Source organism: Plectropomus leopardus, chromosome 21, assembly GCF_008729295.1.
Source record: "Plectropomus leopardus isolate mb chromosome 21, YSFRI_Pleo_2.0, whole genome shotgun sequence".
Lineage (NCBI taxonomy): Eukaryota > Metazoa > Chordata > Actinopteri > Perciformes > Serranidae > Plectropomus > Plectropomus leopardus.
The window spans coordinates 16,499,017-16,519,246 of record NC_056483.1 but is presented as its reverse complement, the minus strand read 5'-3'; the positions used below and the strand labels follow the sequence as shown (position 1 = coordinate 16,519,246).

The window sequence follows — 20,230 nt, the reverse complement described above, 5'->3', positions numbered from 1 at the left end:
TAGAAGGTCTGAAACTAACGATTTAGACCATAAACACTTAGGAAAATGTTTACTGAGGTAATAAATTAGGTGAGAAGACTTCTACACTAACAGACTACATGTTGTTACCAGTGGAGTTGTACTGCTTGTACCGCACTGTTTGTGAACACAGTGAAGTCACAGTTACATTTTGGTGTCTGTACAAGAAGCTCACTGTGACCTCTGTTTGTGCCAGAGGTGACAAACCATCAAGCTGCTTTTGAGCAAGGCACTTATCTTAAACTATGTGGGTTTGTACCTGTATGAAGGAGGTAACAGCAGGGGGAACACAAGAGAAAAAAGTAGTTGACTTGTTTTATATAATGAACTTTTGAATAAAACATTACGAGGCAGTGAGAAAGGACTTTTCCTGGCATAGCATCACAATCGGGATGTATCACAAGTAGTATCAACAAAATTATCATTCTGCTGTGTTGATGTGAATTTGGATTTCTGCTCTGTGACTGCAGCACTGACCTCAGCGCAGTCACAATGAGGTGCAACATGGACAGGGTCTTACTCCCGACACACACACACACACGCACAGACACAGTGTGTTTAACAGGCAAACACTTTAATTGTGTGGAGTTATTGAGGCATGAGGTCAGATAGGAGTTTTCTGCCAGCGAGGCACAATCTGGTCCAGGGTAGTGCTGATGTACTTACAAGTCACATTTCAGTGGTTTCTGGATGTTTTTCTGCAACATAAGCTCAAATCTGAAAATGTAAAGTAAACTGTTGGATTTGTTGGCTGTTGGATTTTTTTTCTCTGATGCATTCAGTTTAGAACAAACTTTAAGCTTCATGTTCAAAGTAATTTTTGGGATTTATCTCAAAGGACCAACACTGGTAAAAAAGTTCAACCAGGATTTTGACAGCGTTTATGTTTTGTGATTCTTGAATAGTTGATATTAGAGAATACTATGCTGCAGAAAATGACAAACCTAGGTAGTATTCTCACAAATAAGTACTGAAAAAAAAGTGTATTGGGCCAGCTTATTTTTTAGAATTTGGAAGAATCATTCAGGATCACGGTAGAGCAAAAACATTTTATTAAACGTTTGAGATATAAATAAAAGAGATAAAAATTCACTCAACATATACAAACCGCATGAAACGCTAAGTTTAAAATCATAACGATGGTTAAAATCCATACAAACTGTATTAAAAGCTTAACTTAAAATCATAAAAAAGGTTAAAATCCACACAAACTGTATTAAAAGCTTAACTTAAAATCATAAAAAAAAGTTAAAATCCATACAAACTGTATTAAAAGCTTAATTTAGAATCATTATGTAGGTTAAAATCCATAAAAACAGTTTAACAAAATCCTCCAGGTCCAGATGTTAAAAAATTTAAATTACAGTATGTGAAGTTAAATTATTTACCACTAATATACTTCAGTGGGTAAAAGATTTTAAAAAACCACAACCGTATGAACAAATTAGAACCAGATGAAAATCTAATTTAAAACTGTAAGAAAGCGAAGTAATGCAGTTCATAGTTTCACCCTTCAGAGTAATTTAACAATCACAGAAAAACACTGAACAGGGTGATCTGATGATCTCGTGTGTTACGAACATCATCAGTAAAAAAAACCACCAAAAAACTGTACGTCTGTGGGACTTCAGTGTGACTAACTATATTTGTGTGTGTTCAGGCGGTCTTCCTGAGCGCTGCGGGGTGTATGGTGATGTAACTGTAGGGTTCGGCCTGTTGTACAGTCACCTCTCGAGCAGACAGCAGCTCTGAAACAAACAAACAAACGTCACAGATTGATGTCATCACAGTGTTTCCCTCACTGTTACTGAGGACACCTGAAAAAAATCAGGATATATATCAGGAATATATAATATACATATATGCTAGTCAATGAAGAGCAGGAACATTATGTGTTCATTGTTGAGAAACCAGCAGCATTTCATTTCCTCACCCAGCAGTTTGAAGAGTGTGTGAGCTGCGGTGGTGCGGTCGGCCTGCGGGGGCAGCAGCGAGTCAAAGGTGACCTCTCCAAACCTCTGCAGGTTGAAGGAGATCCAGCTGGAAAAGCAGAGCAGTAATAGCAGTGCACAATAGGATTCAACCTAGAGATGTATGTAATGTGACATCAGCATTTTTTTACACTACTGATATCACAGATTACTGATGATGGAGCAGAAAGCTTGTGCATGTATGACACCGTTTACGTGCGTCTTGATTGATCGGGACACTACAAGTCAGCTCTAAATACAGGTGTGAATGCACCCAATGCATCCTTTATGCATGTCGAGATCCAATCGCTTTGATCAGATGATCTGAGCTGCATGTGGCCACATTCCTTCAGCATTGTGAACGCTATTGTATCCTGTGCCACAGTGCAGGACTGCGTTCTCAGCCGACGTTACAAAACTTTCTGTTGCTTCTGTGACACAGGTTAGACGCAGCGCTGAAGGATCGTCTCTGGAGCCGCTCTCCTCCGTCACATCGGTTAGCACAGTCTTACAAATGGTCCCAACAAACTCACATCAACTGTCCCAGGTGCAGAACTCACACTCCCGCAGCAGTAGTCTCTTAGCAGCGTGGAGGCGGAGACAGACTTAGAAGTGTCCACTTGTAAGAAGATCACCCAAGATGCTTGTTTATACCAGGTGTAAACAGGCTCTACAGGGTTCCCAAACATTTGTACGGATAAAATACTGAAACTTTTCCATGAAATTTCAAAGACCTATACTTTTTTTTTACTGTAACAATTTCATTACACACAACAAAAGTCAATGACTTTTCCAAAAATTTCCAATATTTTTTTTTTACTAATTGCATGACTTTTCTAGACCTGGAAAATGTTATTGTGGAATTCCATGACTTTTCCAGGTTTTCCATAACCACCCTGGCTTCCACTTTCCAGTGAAACCAATAATCACAGAGCCACTATTGCTGCTGTTAATACAACTCTGGTAAAAACAGATTCCAACAGTCCAGTTAATACAACACTGCCGTTCAAAGCAGTGTTTACAGAGTCTATTCTTAAAAAGAGAAAAAAAAAAAAGAAATGTAATTTTGTATGTATGTAAAGTATGGATGATCTGCATGATGCTTTTTTACATTTTAGTTTGTTTTTACTTTGTGTTAATTTCTCTTCCATTTTTTTAAGACTGATTTTGTCATAACCTGAGGTTGAATTGAAGTAACTACTGTTTTTCCTTTCAAACACGCGTTCAAACAAACCGCTTTACGTCTGATTTGCTGACACTGGTCATAGTGTGTAATGCGTAATGGAGGAGTTAAACAGGGAAATGTGTCTCTGGCTCAGGTTCGTCCCTCAGGCCCGCTGTTTGCTTTCTATTTTGAATTTCAAAGCACATGTCAAACAAAGTAGGATGTGGGTCGACCTGTGACGCTGGAGGCAACAAGTGTTTTTCCAACCTTCAACAATATCGCCATGACGACAAAAATAACTTCATATGAGCTGGTTTACCCTTCATGGCCACAGTTATTCAAACATGCACTCAGTGCAGCGTAAGTCCTCAGGACGATTGGGACAACAATGCTGGAAGTCTCCAGATCTCGACACACCACTGCAATTAAGCGGAGCTGGAGAATCGCAGCCTGAACATAGAAACAAAGTAAATCCACTGCCTCACACTCGTATGCCCCCTCTGTTCCTGAGTAACGCAAAAGGCTCTTTCATGAGGAGTCTTAGAAAAGTCGTGAAAAATCACAGTCAAACTAGGTGTGTGTGTGTTTTTAAGCTTGCGTGTGTTCTGTGTGTGTACTGCATGAGGTACCTCAGCATGTCCCTGCTCTCTGTGTCAGTCTGAGCCTCGGGCATCTCGATGTTCTCCTCCGCTATGGGCTCCATTGGTGGATGGGCCTCCTCTTGAGGAGACCTACACACACACAAACACACGCACACACACTGTGATCTATTTCTTTATCCATCCAGTCATCCGTCTGTCTATCCATCTGAGACTCACCATCTGCTGACAGGAGTGATGACATCGCTTACAGATTTGTCCTCTTTGGACATGTCCAGGATCACATCTAATGCAGCTGTTTACACACACACACAAACACAAAGAAACACAATAAATAGCTGCCAGCTTTAAGTAAATGATGTGTTTATTGAGCTGCCAAAACATGATATTTAAGGAGGATTTCTTACATGAGCCCTCTGCGGGTTGCAGTCCTGACTCACTGGATATCTGTGAGAGAGAGAGAGAGACAGGCAGAGATTCATGAAATAGAAACGAGGTTTATAATCTAATTTGTCTCACCACTGAACTGAACACTCAGTTGGCAGGCTGCGACTGCGGGCTAGCTGGCTAACCTTTATTATTATAGACACAGTTTCACAAATACCCTCTCAGATTTCAACACATTACTCAGGAGTTTGGAAAGAATATAAATGTTTCTCCCTACAGATGTGTGACTTTAGATCATTATTGTAGCAGACATAAATGATCTATGTACCTTTACACAGACCCACCTCTCTTCTGCTTGAATGCCTTCTCTTCCTCTCTGCCCTCAGTATTTCTCTGTCCTGCTCTGACTCCCCTCTCGCCTCCTCCTCCTCCTCCTCCTCCTCCCTCTGTTTTTCCCCATGTACAAGCAGGGCAGTGATGGAGGCACACTGTTTCCATAGTGACTGGAGGTCAGCATGGAGCAGGGCTGCGGAGAGGTCAAAGGGCAACTATTGGTCAGTATTTAATATTTTCTTCATCAGTGTTGATGTTAAGAGTTTGTGGAAAGTCGGTGCAGCTCACAGAATGCTGTAAAATGCTCATAAAATGTTTCAGAGGTCCTGCGAGGTTGTAGCTGATTAGAAAAAGCGTTAAAAGTTATGATGAGTTGTCGGTACACTCCAGTGGCTCTCAAGAGAGCAAGTTTCTGCAAGAGGTGTGTGTCCTTGAGCATAGCTTCTCTCTGACAGCGAGGTTTCGAGTCTAAATCTGATAACCACTGGAACTTATTTAACTGGCTTAAACATAGACTTTATGGCCATTTATTAACAATTAATAAATGAATTATTATTTATTGGGTTCTTCGCCCAAAAACACATCTTTTAAAATCTACATTTTTAATGTGTGAAAGTTTTAGAGTTTAATAGTTTTTTTTTACCAGCAACGTTTAAACGTTACAGGTGTCATTTTGGGATTTACTCATGTAGAGATGTGTAGCAAATGAATAAAGGTATCTTGTGATATACATTTTTTGCCAAAATTGCAGCCCGGTGTTTCAAATCAGATGCATCAACTGATGTGCGTGTATTTATCTGTTTAGTCATTATATTTTCAAAATGCATTTGTTGATTGTTTTTTTTGTTGTTGTTTCTCTTTCTTTTGTGTGCTCTTAAATAATATTTTGTACTCCTGTCTGGGATTTAATTAATGAAGAAAAAAAGCTAATGGATAATGTTATGTCAGTAGTGTGGTCTTTTCTACAGTTTGGGGTGAAGAGTAGCACTTAGCACTGACATCCACAGGGGGCACCGAGGAGCTGAGCAGGAGTGGCATGCTCGGTCATGGAGGGCAAGTCCAGCAGTACCTCGAACTGAGAGGGAGACAAAATTATTAGCTTGAAGTAGGATTTTTGCTTTTTTTACACTGATTTTTAGAGAACACAGTGAAGAGAGAGAGAGAGGGTAAAAGTCAATGATAGTGTCTCAAAGGAAATTAAAGAAATAAGGAATGAACGAGGGAAGACGGAAAGAGAGAAAAAAGGCAATAAAATCAATGAGCACTGTCCCACGGGGCTCAGAGAGCAGGAATAAAACTGGAGAGCTGGGGTTTAATTAACTGACCCGCTGTGAATAAACACTTTGATGGCAAGTCTTTGATTACAGAGTCGCAAAGACGGGAATTTCAGCTGGTCACCGTCAGTGAACCCATGATCCCCTTCAGAGTGTGCTGTATGTGTGCATACTGCTCGTACAAGTTTGGGTACAGTGTGTCTGTAATTACGTCATGACGTGTGTTTGAGAGGGAGAGAAAGGGCTGTTTTTTTTATGGTGTGTGTGAGATCACTGAAAAAAGCCTCAATAACAGCTGAAACTGTCAGTTTGTAGAGTGAAAATCAGCAGTACTATGTCATGCAGATGATTATTTAAGGGCACCAAATATCACTCTAAATGACTGAAATATTTAATAATATAAATACTGCATTTAAAGTCAGTGGATTCACTTTAAGCAGGGTTCATACACACCGTCAGAAAGCTTATAGACATGTGCGTAGGAGGAAAATGTCCATAAAATGCCTAAAACAAGGAATTCTTGCACATTGTCCAAATACTTGCAAAAAACATTTAAAAGCTTCTGACCTGATGAAGGTCCGATGACCGAAATGTTCACTCAGTAACATTTTTTGCAAGTAGGTGGGCAGTGTGTGGGAACTCTCTCTTTTTTAGTCAGTCACTGGATCAACTTTAATCAGGGTTCATGTGCATTTTTACCACGAAATTTCCATAACTTTTTCATGCCTTCAAGACAAATTTTCATGGCCATACATTATCTGAAATGTCTTTGTACCGGAGCGGAGACTGTTCAAATGCTGGAACTAACTATGATCACAGTCTGCCCTTAAAACACGCAGAAAACAACAGAACTTCAAGTGACGTAACGGATCTAACCGAACATTAACACTGTATATACACGAAATATAGGCTATTACACTATATGGGTATTTGTGGGGCAAATTTCCAAGACTTTTTCAAAAGTTTTTTATTTTTCAAAACTTCTCCAGGCCTGGAATCTGCTGTTTTCAAATTCCATGTCTTTTCCAGGTTTTAAATGACCATATGAACCCTGTATATCATATAAGCTGTAAGTCTGAGTGACGTAATCTCAATGTGTTTTTTGTACCATTTCCAGTGTTTCGGTCAGCGGGTTACTGATCTGCTTCTTCATTGCTCTTTCAGATATCTGGACCTCGGGGTCCACAAACACCAGCTGATGCTTGAGACCTCCGCCGGGCTTCCTGAGAGGAGGAACAGCCACCTGACGGCAGAGTGAGAAACACACAGCTTTAGTGTTCACAGCGCTGCTTCTATAAATGGACGTCACTCTCCAGCACACAAACTGGAAATTATGAATCTGTATGCTGACACACCCACATGTGCTTTCCATTACTAGTTTCCAAAACGAAACTAGCTGCTCATGAGTCACTTTGTGGAATGCCAATTAAAGTTGACGATGACCGTCACAACAGAAAATGCCTCGTCACTGTCACCTCTTTTTCCTACATGTCAGAAGTTGGACAGCAGGTCAATAAAAAGGCACTGTGAAATTTATTTTAGGCTGATATTGTGTGTGAAGAGGCGCTATACTTGAATTTCATGCTTTGTATTTTCCATTCAGGCAAATTAATGACCCGCATTAATGAACCGAAAATGTAGTTCTCAAAAAGTTTCTCAAAAAACATGTTTATATATGCAAGTGTCTTTAATTACTTGATGTCAGTGCAGCAATAAGTGCAAATAACTATTTAGTCACACACATACTTTAAATCTGACATTATTTCACTTTAATATTTGAACAATACAAAACTACAACTGAACAAACCAGAGAATAGACAGCATCAGCCATGTCTCACCTCCTCATACAGTTCCTCTGTTGCTCCCTCTTTTCCAGATGCCCCAGAGGGAGGAGTTGGCATGGCAACCCGCAGTGGGGTCATCTCTAGGGCAACAGCTGCCAAAGGAACCTCCGCAGGGTGACCTGACTCCTCGTCTAACATCCTCACACTGTCCCGCTCTGCTCCCAGCACTGTCTCCTTCAGCCTGGATACAGTAACAGACACACACACACACACACACACACACACACACACACGTGCACAGTGCACAAACTGATGTACTCTACACTGAATCTGCCAAGTTAGTTGTCATCACAAAGCTGAGCTAGATACTGACTGACTGACAAAATTCTCAGTGTGTTTAAAGTGTCTCTTGGAACTAAAAAAGGTGACAAGCGTACAAAAGTCAGACTGCTAGTATCATGTTTACATTGCCCTGAAGGCACCCTCTGAGCTGCAGCTTTATAAAGTAAAAAAAAAAAATAAATAAAAAAAAATAATATATATTATTTATATATCTTATACTTTATTAATTAATAAGTAAAATTTAAAAAATAATAAACAAATAAAATATTTTAAGTTTTTCTTTAAGAGGGAATTTGAGATTTGGGTTTATTTTGCTTCCGTAACAAAACAAAACATCCAAAAAACACATTAAGGTGGTAATTATCTCCACTAGGTGTAAGCCTGGAGGTGATCAGGCGTTCTGTCTGTCTGCCCGAAGCTAATCTCAAACACTGCTGGATCATACTGGCCTCATATCTTGTTTGCACATTCATGTCTGCATGCTCAGGGATCTCTCTCGTGGTTGCGGTGACTCACAATTGTTGACAAACCTGTTTCACTGGCTGTTCTATACCATCCCTCCTAACCCTACTGAAAGTGTAAGTTTTCCTGAATAATGTGGCAAAAAACAAGCTCACTATCTGTTGCAGGCCACATTTTGACCTTTGTCACGGATCAAAAACTCACATCCGTCGTAAAGTTGGTCTCATTTATAATCGAAGCATCTGCAGATTAATCTAACACCTGATATGTTATGATTCTTTAAAGTTAGGCACGATAGTAGATGAATGATTTCCCCCTTTTTTGTTATCTCTGCCACCATCTAGACTGCGAGGTAGCCTGGAGCTATAGTTTCACTGCTCGCAGCTGCCACCCGGTTTAGTAACATTCTCTGCACGGTTTCATACCACAGCGGGAGCATGGCGCATTTTGCCTGCTTGATTTTGTAGATATTGTAGTTTTTCCTTGATATTTGTGCTTTCACCGTGAGTAAGTAAGTAGGTTGGCTAAGTGGTTTTAAATTGGTTCTTTTTTTTTGTCTATGTTTGTTGTGTTTATTGTTGTTATTTCAAACTTTGTGCTGTAGTCTGTAGAGAAAGTTGATACTGTTAAAAGTCCAGTTATGGATGGTATGAATCAAGATTTTTTTTAAATAAATTTTAAAAATATAGTCATCCTCATGACTACATGGTAGACTATCTATATTTTAAATAAAGTGCCTGTTAGTGAGAAAAATCGGTGCACCTCCTTTAAAAACAGAGAAGGTGTGTATTTTCTTAGCTTTTGGGACACCTCTGAGACACTTTGCGGCACGTCTGCTGACCTTAAAGGATTGTCTAGAATAGCCACCATCAGCTTGGGTTGCCACTGAGATCGACACTGTACTGAGTGCAGTTTTAGCTCTTATTTATGTTCTGGAAATGTTTGCATAAAATGCACATTTAATAAGAAATTGCCTCATTCGCATAGTTCAGCATAAAATTTCAGAAAACTACCAAAAAAATGAGTTATAATGCAATTGATCAGCTGGGGAAGTTTAATTTTTATGTCTAATTGTTAAAACTTTTACCCTGTTCACATGAAGTGTCTCCCCTTAAACTGACTAAAGACTCACTGGTCAATAGAGGACATGGCGCCTTCAAGTTCCCGAGTCCTCTCATCCGTCTCCACTTCTGTTCAACACACAATGTCACTTATGTTTTATATACACACACACACACGGACACAAATAAACACAAGAGATCACATTTCCCCCAAAATGATCTAATCTGTAAAAAGCTTATTAACATTCAAATCACATACATTATTCAAGAAACTGGTTTTCCTTGTTGTACCAGACCTCCCCGAACCAAACTCCCTCTCTGCTCTTTAACTGCTGTTTTAATGCAGGAAGTGAAGTGAATGCAAAAACAAACTGCCCAGCTAAACACATGTTGTCCTTGTGCTGTCTTTGCTAAGAACAGTAGGCAGTTTTGTTACAGCAAACGAGGCTTTCCCAAACTCAATTCTCCCCTGAAATGAAACACTCTCCTGAAAATAACCTTTTCTGTCTGGTAGCAAAAGCACTCACAGAGTCAGAATTGCTTCTTTTTTTCAATTACAGAGGTGGCTCAAAGCATTTGACCTGGCTGACTGCTGCAGACACATTACAAGAGAGGAACACACTGTGGGACTGATAAATTAGACACTTCACAGATCCCCCGTGTCGAGATGAAATGAAAAATGCCTTTTTTAACCCTTTAGATCATATACAATATATACGAAATACAAAAAAAACAAAAAAAAAACAATTCATCTATATTCTTATATTAAAATCAAAATCTTTTCTTTCTGTAAAACCAAATAAGGTGTTGCTAATCTCAGCTAGTTCCAACCGATGATATGACGGCCATCAATTTTTAGCCACACAGAACTAAGATTCATTAGTTGGCTAGCAACAGCATGCTATATCATCGTGTCATCGTTTAGATTTAGTGAAAACTGACAGCATGACATCAGACTAAACAACAAAAAAAAACCAAAAAGATACTTTGCACATGTAATGCTTATCATAAATGTTGAAGGAGCTGTACGCGATGTTACAAAGAACCAAATGACAGTGGCATCTTTCCACTCCAGTGTGTGATTTTAGATAGCATGCCGGTATTGTGGAATCAAAAGAGGCGTGACATGTAACACAACAGCATTGGCCTCTAATGTAATATATAACATAGATGCGGGCAGCACTTTATAAACAATAACAATGGCATTAAGTAACAATAACAATCATTTACTGTTTGTTATATGGCGGCTGATCTCGTCCTCTGCTCACAGGACAAGGAGCTCCTGCACCTGATTGTTTTCCCAGTTGAAAGACGTGCTCTTTGTCTTTAAGTTAGCAGCTAAATGCTTGCTTTTAAAACTCCCGTGGGGGGTCATAGGAGGTGTCAAAACGTCACACCTGTGCTACTTGTGATCCTGTCCCACCCGCTGTCCTGTTTATACAGACATTGTTTTGGCGATGTTACTACTTCAGATGCTAGCTCAAAGTACCTTTTATACATAACGGCAAGGTGGCATAATGGTGGGATATTCGTGCCTTGAAGAGGCACTATAAAAGCAGCTACAGAGGGAGTATGACTTCATTCTCTGTTCAGGATGTCACTACTACATCTTTACTTAGCAAATTGTTGTTTGCTGCTAAATTAATGCTCTGAATGTCGCTTAGAAAACCTTTGAAGACACCCACCTCCTCTGAACTGATCTGGTTGATCCATCAACAAGTCGATCTCTCTGGCTGTGGCTACAGGAAGGTCATCTCCCTCAAAACACTGATACAAAAAGAAGGCAACATTAGACAAAAGTACAGAATAAGGAAAAGGGGATAAGAAACAGAAGCAATGCGGTCTGTTTATTGTCCTTAGTGATGAATAATGTAAGAAAAGTGATGTAAAACAGCAGTAAAATAGAGCAACAACAAAAGCAGAAGCATATATAAAGATATTGCTCAACTTTTGCATGCAAAGCAGAAAGAAACCCAAGGGGCAGACGAGCGGGGGAGGAGGACAGCAGAAAGTGAGCCACATATCTCCGTAAACAAACTGTGAGTGCAGGCTGATGTAATTAAGTCAGATCTTATTAAGCCAAAGTGGACTTCATCAGCTGATGATGCTTCAGGAGGAGCATTATCAGTCCCTAAGTGACAGAATGAGGAGGGTAATAGTGTGTGGAGGCACTGCTGGACCCAGACTGACTGTCGTGACACACAGCTGCATTTTATGACTAAGATACTATAGCTCTGCTCTCTGTTAAGCACTGTAGACACTGAGAGGTGAATCCAGGACAGTCGTCAGTTAAGCATCAGGTATTTTATGTCCACATTCCCCTACATCATTAACTTCACTGTATCATACACACCATTTAGAAAGATGATGGATTTTTTTTTTTAGCATTTATGAAAAAAGATCTCCCATAAATATCTGTTCTTTTTTGGCCACTGTTAACCAAATACATCCCTCGAAACTTGTCTTAAGAGTATTTTCACATCAAGAACCCCAGCCTGGATCCGAGCACACTTGACCCCAAAGTTCAGTATGTTAGATAAGTTTGATCACAAGTACACTTAACCATGCCCGCAACTAATATGGAAACGCCCTAAAAAATATACATTATTGTTGCACTGGACAATATAGAATCTGTACCAGCTTTAATGCTACTTTTTCATCACATAACATGCCGCAGTGACAGGAGAGGCCAATAAGCAAGCAGCTTCCATTCTTTTTATTTATGTGTTTTTTTGTTTGATTTGTAAAGCATTTTTATTTTTGTATATTGATATAGTTATATGTTATTTTACTTTCTTGATCTAATTCACAAAGTGTTACACAAACAGCTAAGTTGTGACTTTAACTAAAGCTGCTGTAGGCACACGGTCCACATCCCAGCTCAGTGATTCACCTGATGTGCCTCAAACTGATGACAGGGATGTTTCCTGTCCCTGGACTGTGACAGAGAGTTTACCTCAGCAGCGGTGATGATGAACTGCTCCTTTTCTGTCAGGGTGATGGCAGCTGGAGGTGACCTGAAACCTGGTTTAACACAGCAGGAGGAATTAGGAGCCGAGCATGTTTGCAGTGTAAGGAGGATGTGCTGAGAGTCAGCCGCGTCTGTCGCTTTAGGGAGAATAACAGCCAGGACAATGAAATCTGGGCCTGCCTGGGACTGATGCATATTTAATTCAACAGATAAAATACGCTTAATTCACTGATGAAAGGACGTTTATTCACAATTTTCCCAACAGGGGTGGAAACAAAAAAATCTTCCTGTTCCAAAAATCTAAATTTAGGAGAAAATCCATTTATGAAATCTAAGCTAAAGAACATTTATAAAGCCTCTAAAGATTATTAGATTATCTTAAGCAGAAACATGCAAAAATATTAACACAACCACTGTTAGAAATCACACTCAAAGTAATCTGGATTGTTAATTGAAGTAGGTTTATAGCTAATTATAATCACAAGTGTAACAAAGCAATTAAGAATCATCCAGAAAAATCCAATGAACTGCATCTTTTAGAGGAATTATGACATGTTTGGTCTTGAAAGTTGGGCCGCACCTTAAATGGATCACATCTACAGTCTTTCAAATATTGGAATATCATTCTCACCATCTGTGTCAGGTGCGGTGTGGGGACTGGGCACCAGGGAGTGCTGTGAACCTGCCTCTTCAGTCACCATCATCGGCTGGAAATGTACAATTATAGATATCATATAACGAGACAGAATAGTGAAACTGATTCATTTTTATTTCTTGTTTTATTACAGAGTCTAAACTGAAGCTTCAGAAAACTGACTCTTCATGACCAAAACGAGGTGAGTTGAAACTGATTCAGAGGTGATATGTTATCTATTTTCATCGTTTGCCTCTGTGCACTGAGAGGAAGAAGCCGCTTTGCTCTGACTGCATGTGGACTTTTCGGGTTAATATTCAGTCGTTTCTAATTTACATTCTGGGAGTTAACATGCAGTTTTGGGATCCTTTAACCCTTTAAAACCAGAGAAATGTGGCTTGATTTTTGTTAAATCCATGGGAAGAAAGCAATGAGCAATCAAAGAAAAAAAAAACCCAACAAAAATTAGTAAGAAATTAGTAAAAAAGCACAAGAAAATAACCTGAAAATTATAAAAACAAAAAATAAAAACAAAACAAAAGTAAAACAATAAAACAAACAAGTAAATGAACTTGAAAAATGTGTTTTAAAATTATGATTCTGTAACACAACTTTAAATATATAATTAACATCATTAGAGATATTGTTTTTCCCTAACTTTTCTTTTCCCCTATTTGTTAAAAAACAATTTTCTCAATCTACTAATTTTTTGCAATTTGTAGAACAATTATTACTAAGTTGCTCATTACCTTTTCTCCCATGTTTCTGAAAGAAACTGCACCATTTTGCTCAGGATTAAAAGGTTTGAATACTTGTAAAAGGCATCTGAACGCAGTAGGAGAAAAATGATGCTGCTCCAGGTTTCAAAGGGTTAAATTCCCAATAAATTATAGTCATACTATTGTCCCCATGCTGTGTAGTCTTACACTTCAGCCATGACTGTGATTTAAGTCACACTGGGTATCTCCACAGGGAAAGATTACAAGGAGGACAAAGTTCAGCCGCGTCCGCCAGATTTACGGCGCACACACTGAGCGAGAGTTATCGACTGTGATTCACTGCGACAATACCAGCAGATTGTATAAAGGGTTAATGCACATATGCTATGTTAGAATGGGAGTGACCTACACTTGTGTATGCAAGGCGATAAAACAATGACACACTTATAGTATATTGATGACTTGATAATAATGGCTGTGGAGGCTACATATACAAGGTGTGTGTGTGTGTGTGTGTGTGTGTGTGTGTGTGTGTGTGTGTGTTAGTTCTGTGTGTGGAAACTCTTGTAGCAGCTGAGCATTTGTGCTAAATGTGGTCAGGTGAAGCAACTTACTGTTATGTAATTTTAATCTTTTATCATTTTACTGCTGTTATGGACACTAAAAGTTTAAAGCATTGCTGAAAGAGAAAAGATGTAATTCAACACACGGTCTTACATAAGAGGCTTTTCCTGATTAATTAACTGATCTTCAGATGTGGGAATATTTTCTGTCAAAGCTGCAGTTTGTCTGAGACATTGGCAGTTATAAATGGATCATATTATGAGAACGGGCTACAAAACATTGAGTGTCTGAGGTCGTGTTTGTATGGACCCCATGAAGAACCTGGTATTTCACCTGTGGTGGTGCCTCACGTCCTGCGTCACAGTGTTTTTGCCTGATTTGTGTCTCCTCACTTTGGATACAGTTGTTTCATCACTCTGTGGATAAGCTAGCAAAACTAAAAGTTGTTTATTAGCCTAATCTTTGCCTTAATCTCAATTTTATTTTTGTAATTGTCAATTTAGGAACACACACTTTGCTCTTTGTACTGCTGGCACGACTGCAACTGAGACCAGACTTCCCTGCAGATATCAGAAATTTTTAGCTGACTGCTGATAAAATTCTCAAAGTGACCACTATAATGTTATACTGGAAAATACCTACAACGAAGTAGTACTAAAAAATATTTACTTCTAAATGGACTAATAAATATCCAACAAAAAAAAAAACTACTTAGATGGAGCGTCTGTATTCTGATATCAGTGTCGTGGCTTGCATTAATCGAAACTATCAGTTTCCACCCACATAAGTGTGAGACCAAACGTACAAAGTATAGAAAAACATCAATTGAATATTCTGTATCCCCTCATACTTATATACTGTATTATTTAGTCAAATTTGCCTAATATTCCAAGCTTTGTAAATAAAAGTAGTAGTGTTTTTAGGGAGCCCCATGCTTGTCAGGTATGTGTATTGTTTACTGCGTTATCTCAAACTACTGCAACTACGAGTCAAGGTGAATTCTGTACTGCTATAATTATAACAGTTGTACTGAACACCAGAGTGGCTGCGGCTGCTCCTTACAAAGACTGTTCATAACACTTATCCAGCCCTCACATGTTTACAGAGTGAATATTTGATTCAGGTGCAGGAGGGGATGGCGACTGTGTTCAGGTACATTTGATGTTTGTTTAGCTTCGCTGAGCTGCACTGCAGAAACACGAGACATGAGATTACACCCTCTGTGTAGACATCCTGGCATGTTTCAGAGCCACGCCAGCACATACAGTGAATGCCTCTACACGTTAACTGTTAATGTACCTGGTGTATTTTATAGGGGCTGGGCAGTTGGTGTGACTCCATGAGCCCGAAGAAGGGGTCCTGAGCTCCCTCAGCCTCCTCCATCATGCACAGGTTGTCGGGCACATCCAAGGACAACCTGCCAGATAAGAGAGCGAGACAAAACCGAAATATTAAAACACACGTACAGCGCTGTAAGAAATAATGCACCACTATCAGGGTTCCTACAGCTTACAACAAGTGGAATGTAAGACTTTTTCAATGTCACTCAGAATAAATTTAAGACTGAATTCATTATATCAATACCCTAAATAACATCAATTACTTAGGATTAGGGGGAACTTTTCCCAAATATTTACTTTAATATAATAATATAATTGTATTCTGTGAATTTTTTTTGGATTTAACAATGCAGTGTCACAAAGAAAGATCAGTAAAATTGTAGCTTTGCGCTTATAATATGAAAAATAATGTAAGACATTTTAAGACCAATTAAAGCCTTATTTTAAGAGTGATTAATTTAATGCCTTTTTCAGGACCCTACACTATGCATGCTATCATCAGCGCTGTTTGTTTCATGGATTTATGTAATATAACTGGAATAAGATTAACACACAGCATCTTAAGAGAGCAGAACTTGGAAAAATATATTGCATCTGTAGAAACAAGAGCTCATACATTACCACTGTTACATAACATGGCTTATTAAACATTTACGAAGCCATTCACATGAAAGTAGCTCAATTTGTCCATCACTCACTGTAAAACACTGCCATCTCCTTTTCCCAGTCTTTATTCCCCCAAAACAATCCCCCTCATAAATATTCCACCAGATGCTTTTGAGCTCAACTTCCCTAAACACGTACAACCCCGGCACAGTCCTGCTTAAAATTTTAGCCGCCCAAGGATACAAAACCACTGCGTTTGATCAAATTTGTTGTGTGTGTGTGCAGACCTGTCAGACTCAGCCATGTTTATATGTGTGCAACTCTTAAAGCGCAGCAGGCGGTCAATGGTCTGCTGAACCTCCTCTGGAAAACAGACAAGGGATTAAAAGTTTACACACAAAACTCTTAGAAGTGCAGTTGTTTTCTGTAGAAACAGAGATTTATTCCTCTCTACATGAGAGGAGGCATGGATGGTAACAAGGCATCATAGTAATTAAATGGTATTCACCACTGGTATTACTCAAGGTCATCTCTAACAGCTTCTTCAGGGTGCGAGCCTTTTATGCATTGCCTTCACTGATTTTCTTTACTGCAAAATTTTCGTCAAATACCCAATTTTCATTGAATCTGTTCTACCCTGCGTTTTCCAGGCTACATCGACAGTTAGCTGGCAGACATCGGACGCTCTGCTCTGAGCATCCTGAGCAAAAACTAAACATGAGTGTTGTTGGTTCCACTATCCCGATTTGGTCTCGTTAATGCGAAAGGCATTTTGGAAACTATTTTACAAAAGGGGTTTTTACTAATTATTTGAGATTTTACAATGCAGGATCAGAAGAGAAATGATCCGGGAAATCCTACTTTTCATGTCTTTGTATTTTTAAGACTTTAGAAAGACTGATTGAAAACATTTTAATAGCAATTAAGGCCTTACTTTTAAATGAATGAATTCAATGCCTTTTAAGTTTTTTTTAAGGATCCATGGGAACCATATTCTTATACATAACTGGGTTTATATCACCCTAGTCTGGGCAAACAATGATGAACTAATGGAAAAATTCACATTTTTTAGAAGATCATATAATGAAATTTGGGGGACAAACTCAACCATGCTTATGAAAAACAGCATAAACAAAATTATGTTTGTCTCAGTTGTATGTGACAGCTTTGGGGGGTTCTATTCTTTTCTTCTGCATGATGAAATGAAATACCGTTGCTGAATCCAAGAGCCGTTGTAGACAACAGAAAGTGGATGCGTTCTTGGCGTCTCCCCCTGCTTATCATTATGCATTGTATTTCACTGTTTTCATCAACCATGACAACAGCATGACTGCGAATCTGTCGGATGCAATATCAGTGTCAGGGTGTAATTTAACACCAGATGAATGGAGACTGCTGAGCTGTGTTTGATGATATTGCATTCATCAGCTCTATATTGGCTTCTAAATCAGACTTGCCACGCTGATTTAGGAAGCATTGTGCAGACGTATGATGATAACACTGTGCTGGTTTTACACCAAAACAGCAGAGATTTCTACATTTAGCAACTGAAAGAGACAACTTGTCTTCTGTGTTGGAAAGCCGCCCAACAGAAAATAATGTTCCTTGTTAAACTGAAAAACGTCCTGCTGACTGAATGCATTTTCTGCAAATGTACAAAAATTGGAGATGATTCCCTTGTTTTAAATCCAGCTACCTCACTGCATTTGCTGACTTGTGGTTTATACTTTTGCTACACGAACAGAATATTACAGTATACTGCAAAAAGAAGTAAAGTCTCTATTTTTTTTTCTCTTACGGAGCAGGAAGTTGCAGTATATTGTGTGTAGCGAATGTATTCTGGAGGGGAGTTATGACTGATTTTTCTATTTTTGTGTGTTCCACTTTGTCTTTTGCCCTTACCGAGCAGGAAGCCACACTGCCTGTGGTAAACAACAACCACTCCATACTGCAGCTGAGATGACAGGTAGAGAGAGAATCGAGGCCTCGGTAGGTTGGGTTGCGATGCAGGAACCTGAGCTGTCACATAGTCCAAAATGTCCCCGCTGTAACATAAAACATTTGATAAAATTCTGATAAAAATGTACATTTATTGTAATTTCTTAATTAGCATTTGATCTCTAAAAAAAATACCATACAAAATTTTCCTGTTGGATATAATACTGTTTCTTTATTCTCTTTTAGCTTAAACCCCCAGAAGTGAGAATACCTTTACACCAGGGGTGTCGAACAGACCAGTAAAACAATAAGTGATTTTAAAGTAAAAATGCTTGATGTACATTATGGGTGTAATTTGGGATGTCTTGAACTCAAATATTTCACTTATTGTCTGGAATTGTGGAGCTATGTTTTTTTGGTTTTTTTTTAATAGCACCTAGATTTTCAGGTTTGAAGTCCTTTCAAGTTAAAATTTATAAAATGAAAATGCTTGATTTTTGTGAGTGCATATAGTCAGAGATGTCCTCAACTGAAATGTAACAGTCAATGTCTATTAAATATTGAATAACGAAGAATGTGCACAATTTCCTCACAATTTTGTGGTATTTACTTTTTAATTTAATGGAGATAAAAAATCAGTTAAACTATAGTATTAATGAATTCTTTAAAATTTCACACTTTGCAAGTCACCCATAACTGACAAATTGGACCCTTTGGAGGACTGGCTCTGGCCCGCGGGCCCTATGTTTGACACCACTGCTTTACACCAAACTAGGACAGATTTCTCGAGAGCTGCTAAAAATAAACTCCAGCCCACTGATACAAATAAAAATGATCTAATGTTATATTACAAAGTCATATAAGATACATTGTGATAAGTCTTGCTAGCAATAAACCAGAAAGCTAAGCTAACGATAGCCACTCACTGCAGATGTTCTTACCATGTTCGCTTGACATTGACTTTGAGAAGCTCTCTGCGAGTGACTCTGATACCTCTGGTGGCTGCTAACCTGAAACACACAACACATTTATACAATCTAGAAATCAAACTTTGCAATCAGACTAATCTGGTGTGTAGTTAGTTTAAGATTTCCTACTGTAATATGTTATCGTTAGCTAAGTTAAGCTGCTTTGTAGCTAACACAAGCTCATGATCTAGATTTGATTTTAGATTTGAACTCACCAGATTGTGGAAAAACATCCGGTGTGGTGATGGAGGACATTTGGGTAGTAAAACATTTTCGCCTCTCTAGATCTATCATATACTTTGAGGTAAAACTTTATGGATTTATTTAGCTAATGGGACAATATTAAAAGCTTGGAAAATGACGCCACAAATTTTCCCGCGTCAGATCACACTGGACCAATCAGGCTGCGAGATTCATCACACTGAAAGTAAACACTCGTGATGCATTGAAGAACTCTAGGAAAGTTAGAAAAAAGAGTTTGGGGAATCCAATAGTAGTAGTAGTAGTAGTAGTAGTAGTAGTAGTAGTAGTAGTAGTAAATTATATTGTACTTGTTAATATATGAATGTACCTATACATTTACTCATACACATCCTCTACATTCAATACAACACAGCTAGTTACTAGTTACTTTTCAAACACAGGCAAAAATGATGATCATATAGGCATTTTTTAAAATTTATGTAGGCAAAATAATTACTAAAAAATATGAGCAGATTACTATCTTGAAGTATATCAAAATAGTTCAAATTAGAGCCATATTGGCATATTTAATAATACTCGTGTTTTTACAGGGGTCATTCTTCTTAGAAGCAAATTTTACTTTGGACACCTGAAGTACATTGTGTTGTTGATACTTCAGTGCATAGAAAAACTTTAGGCTAAATTCTGAGTTTTAATTGTAATGCAGTCATTTCATAATGTTGTATTTCAGTGCTTCCTCCACTACAACAAATCAGCTTAACAAACTTTACAAATAATTTAAAAATATTGTATTTCATCATAACTATTTTAGATGATTAACAAGAAGAGAAAATAGAAGTGCTTTGATTTGAATACATTAAAAAATTATAATTATTTCTCATACATTCGCAC

General features: G+C 38.5%; 1 protein-coding gene across 1 annotated transcript; it reads right to left on the bottom strand.

Annotated features, from left to right (window-relative positions):
- Window positions 1-1,674: 1,674 nt before the first annotated feature.
- rec8b (REC8 meiotic recombination protein b) lies at window positions 1,675-19,406 on the bottom strand. Its single transcript, XM_042510020.1, has 18 exons — window positions 19,351-19,406; window positions 19,109-19,177; window positions 18,132-18,274; window positions 16,517-16,592; window positions 15,583-15,700; window positions 12,998-13,073; window positions 12,352-12,419; window positions 11,081-11,162; window positions 9,467-9,524; window positions 7,585-7,771; window positions 6,855-6,989; window positions 5,472-5,547; window positions 4,484-4,665; window positions 4,160-4,199; window positions 3,972-4,047; window positions 3,783-3,884; window positions 1,952-2,058; window positions 1,675-1,766 (listed from the first exon to the last, which is right to left on the bottom strand). Exons 1-18 carry the CDS (start codon window positions 19,404-19,406, stop codon window positions 1,675-1,677), a joined length of 1,743 nt encoding a protein of 580 aa, XP_042365954.1.
- Window positions 19,407-20,230: the final 824 nt, after the last annotated feature.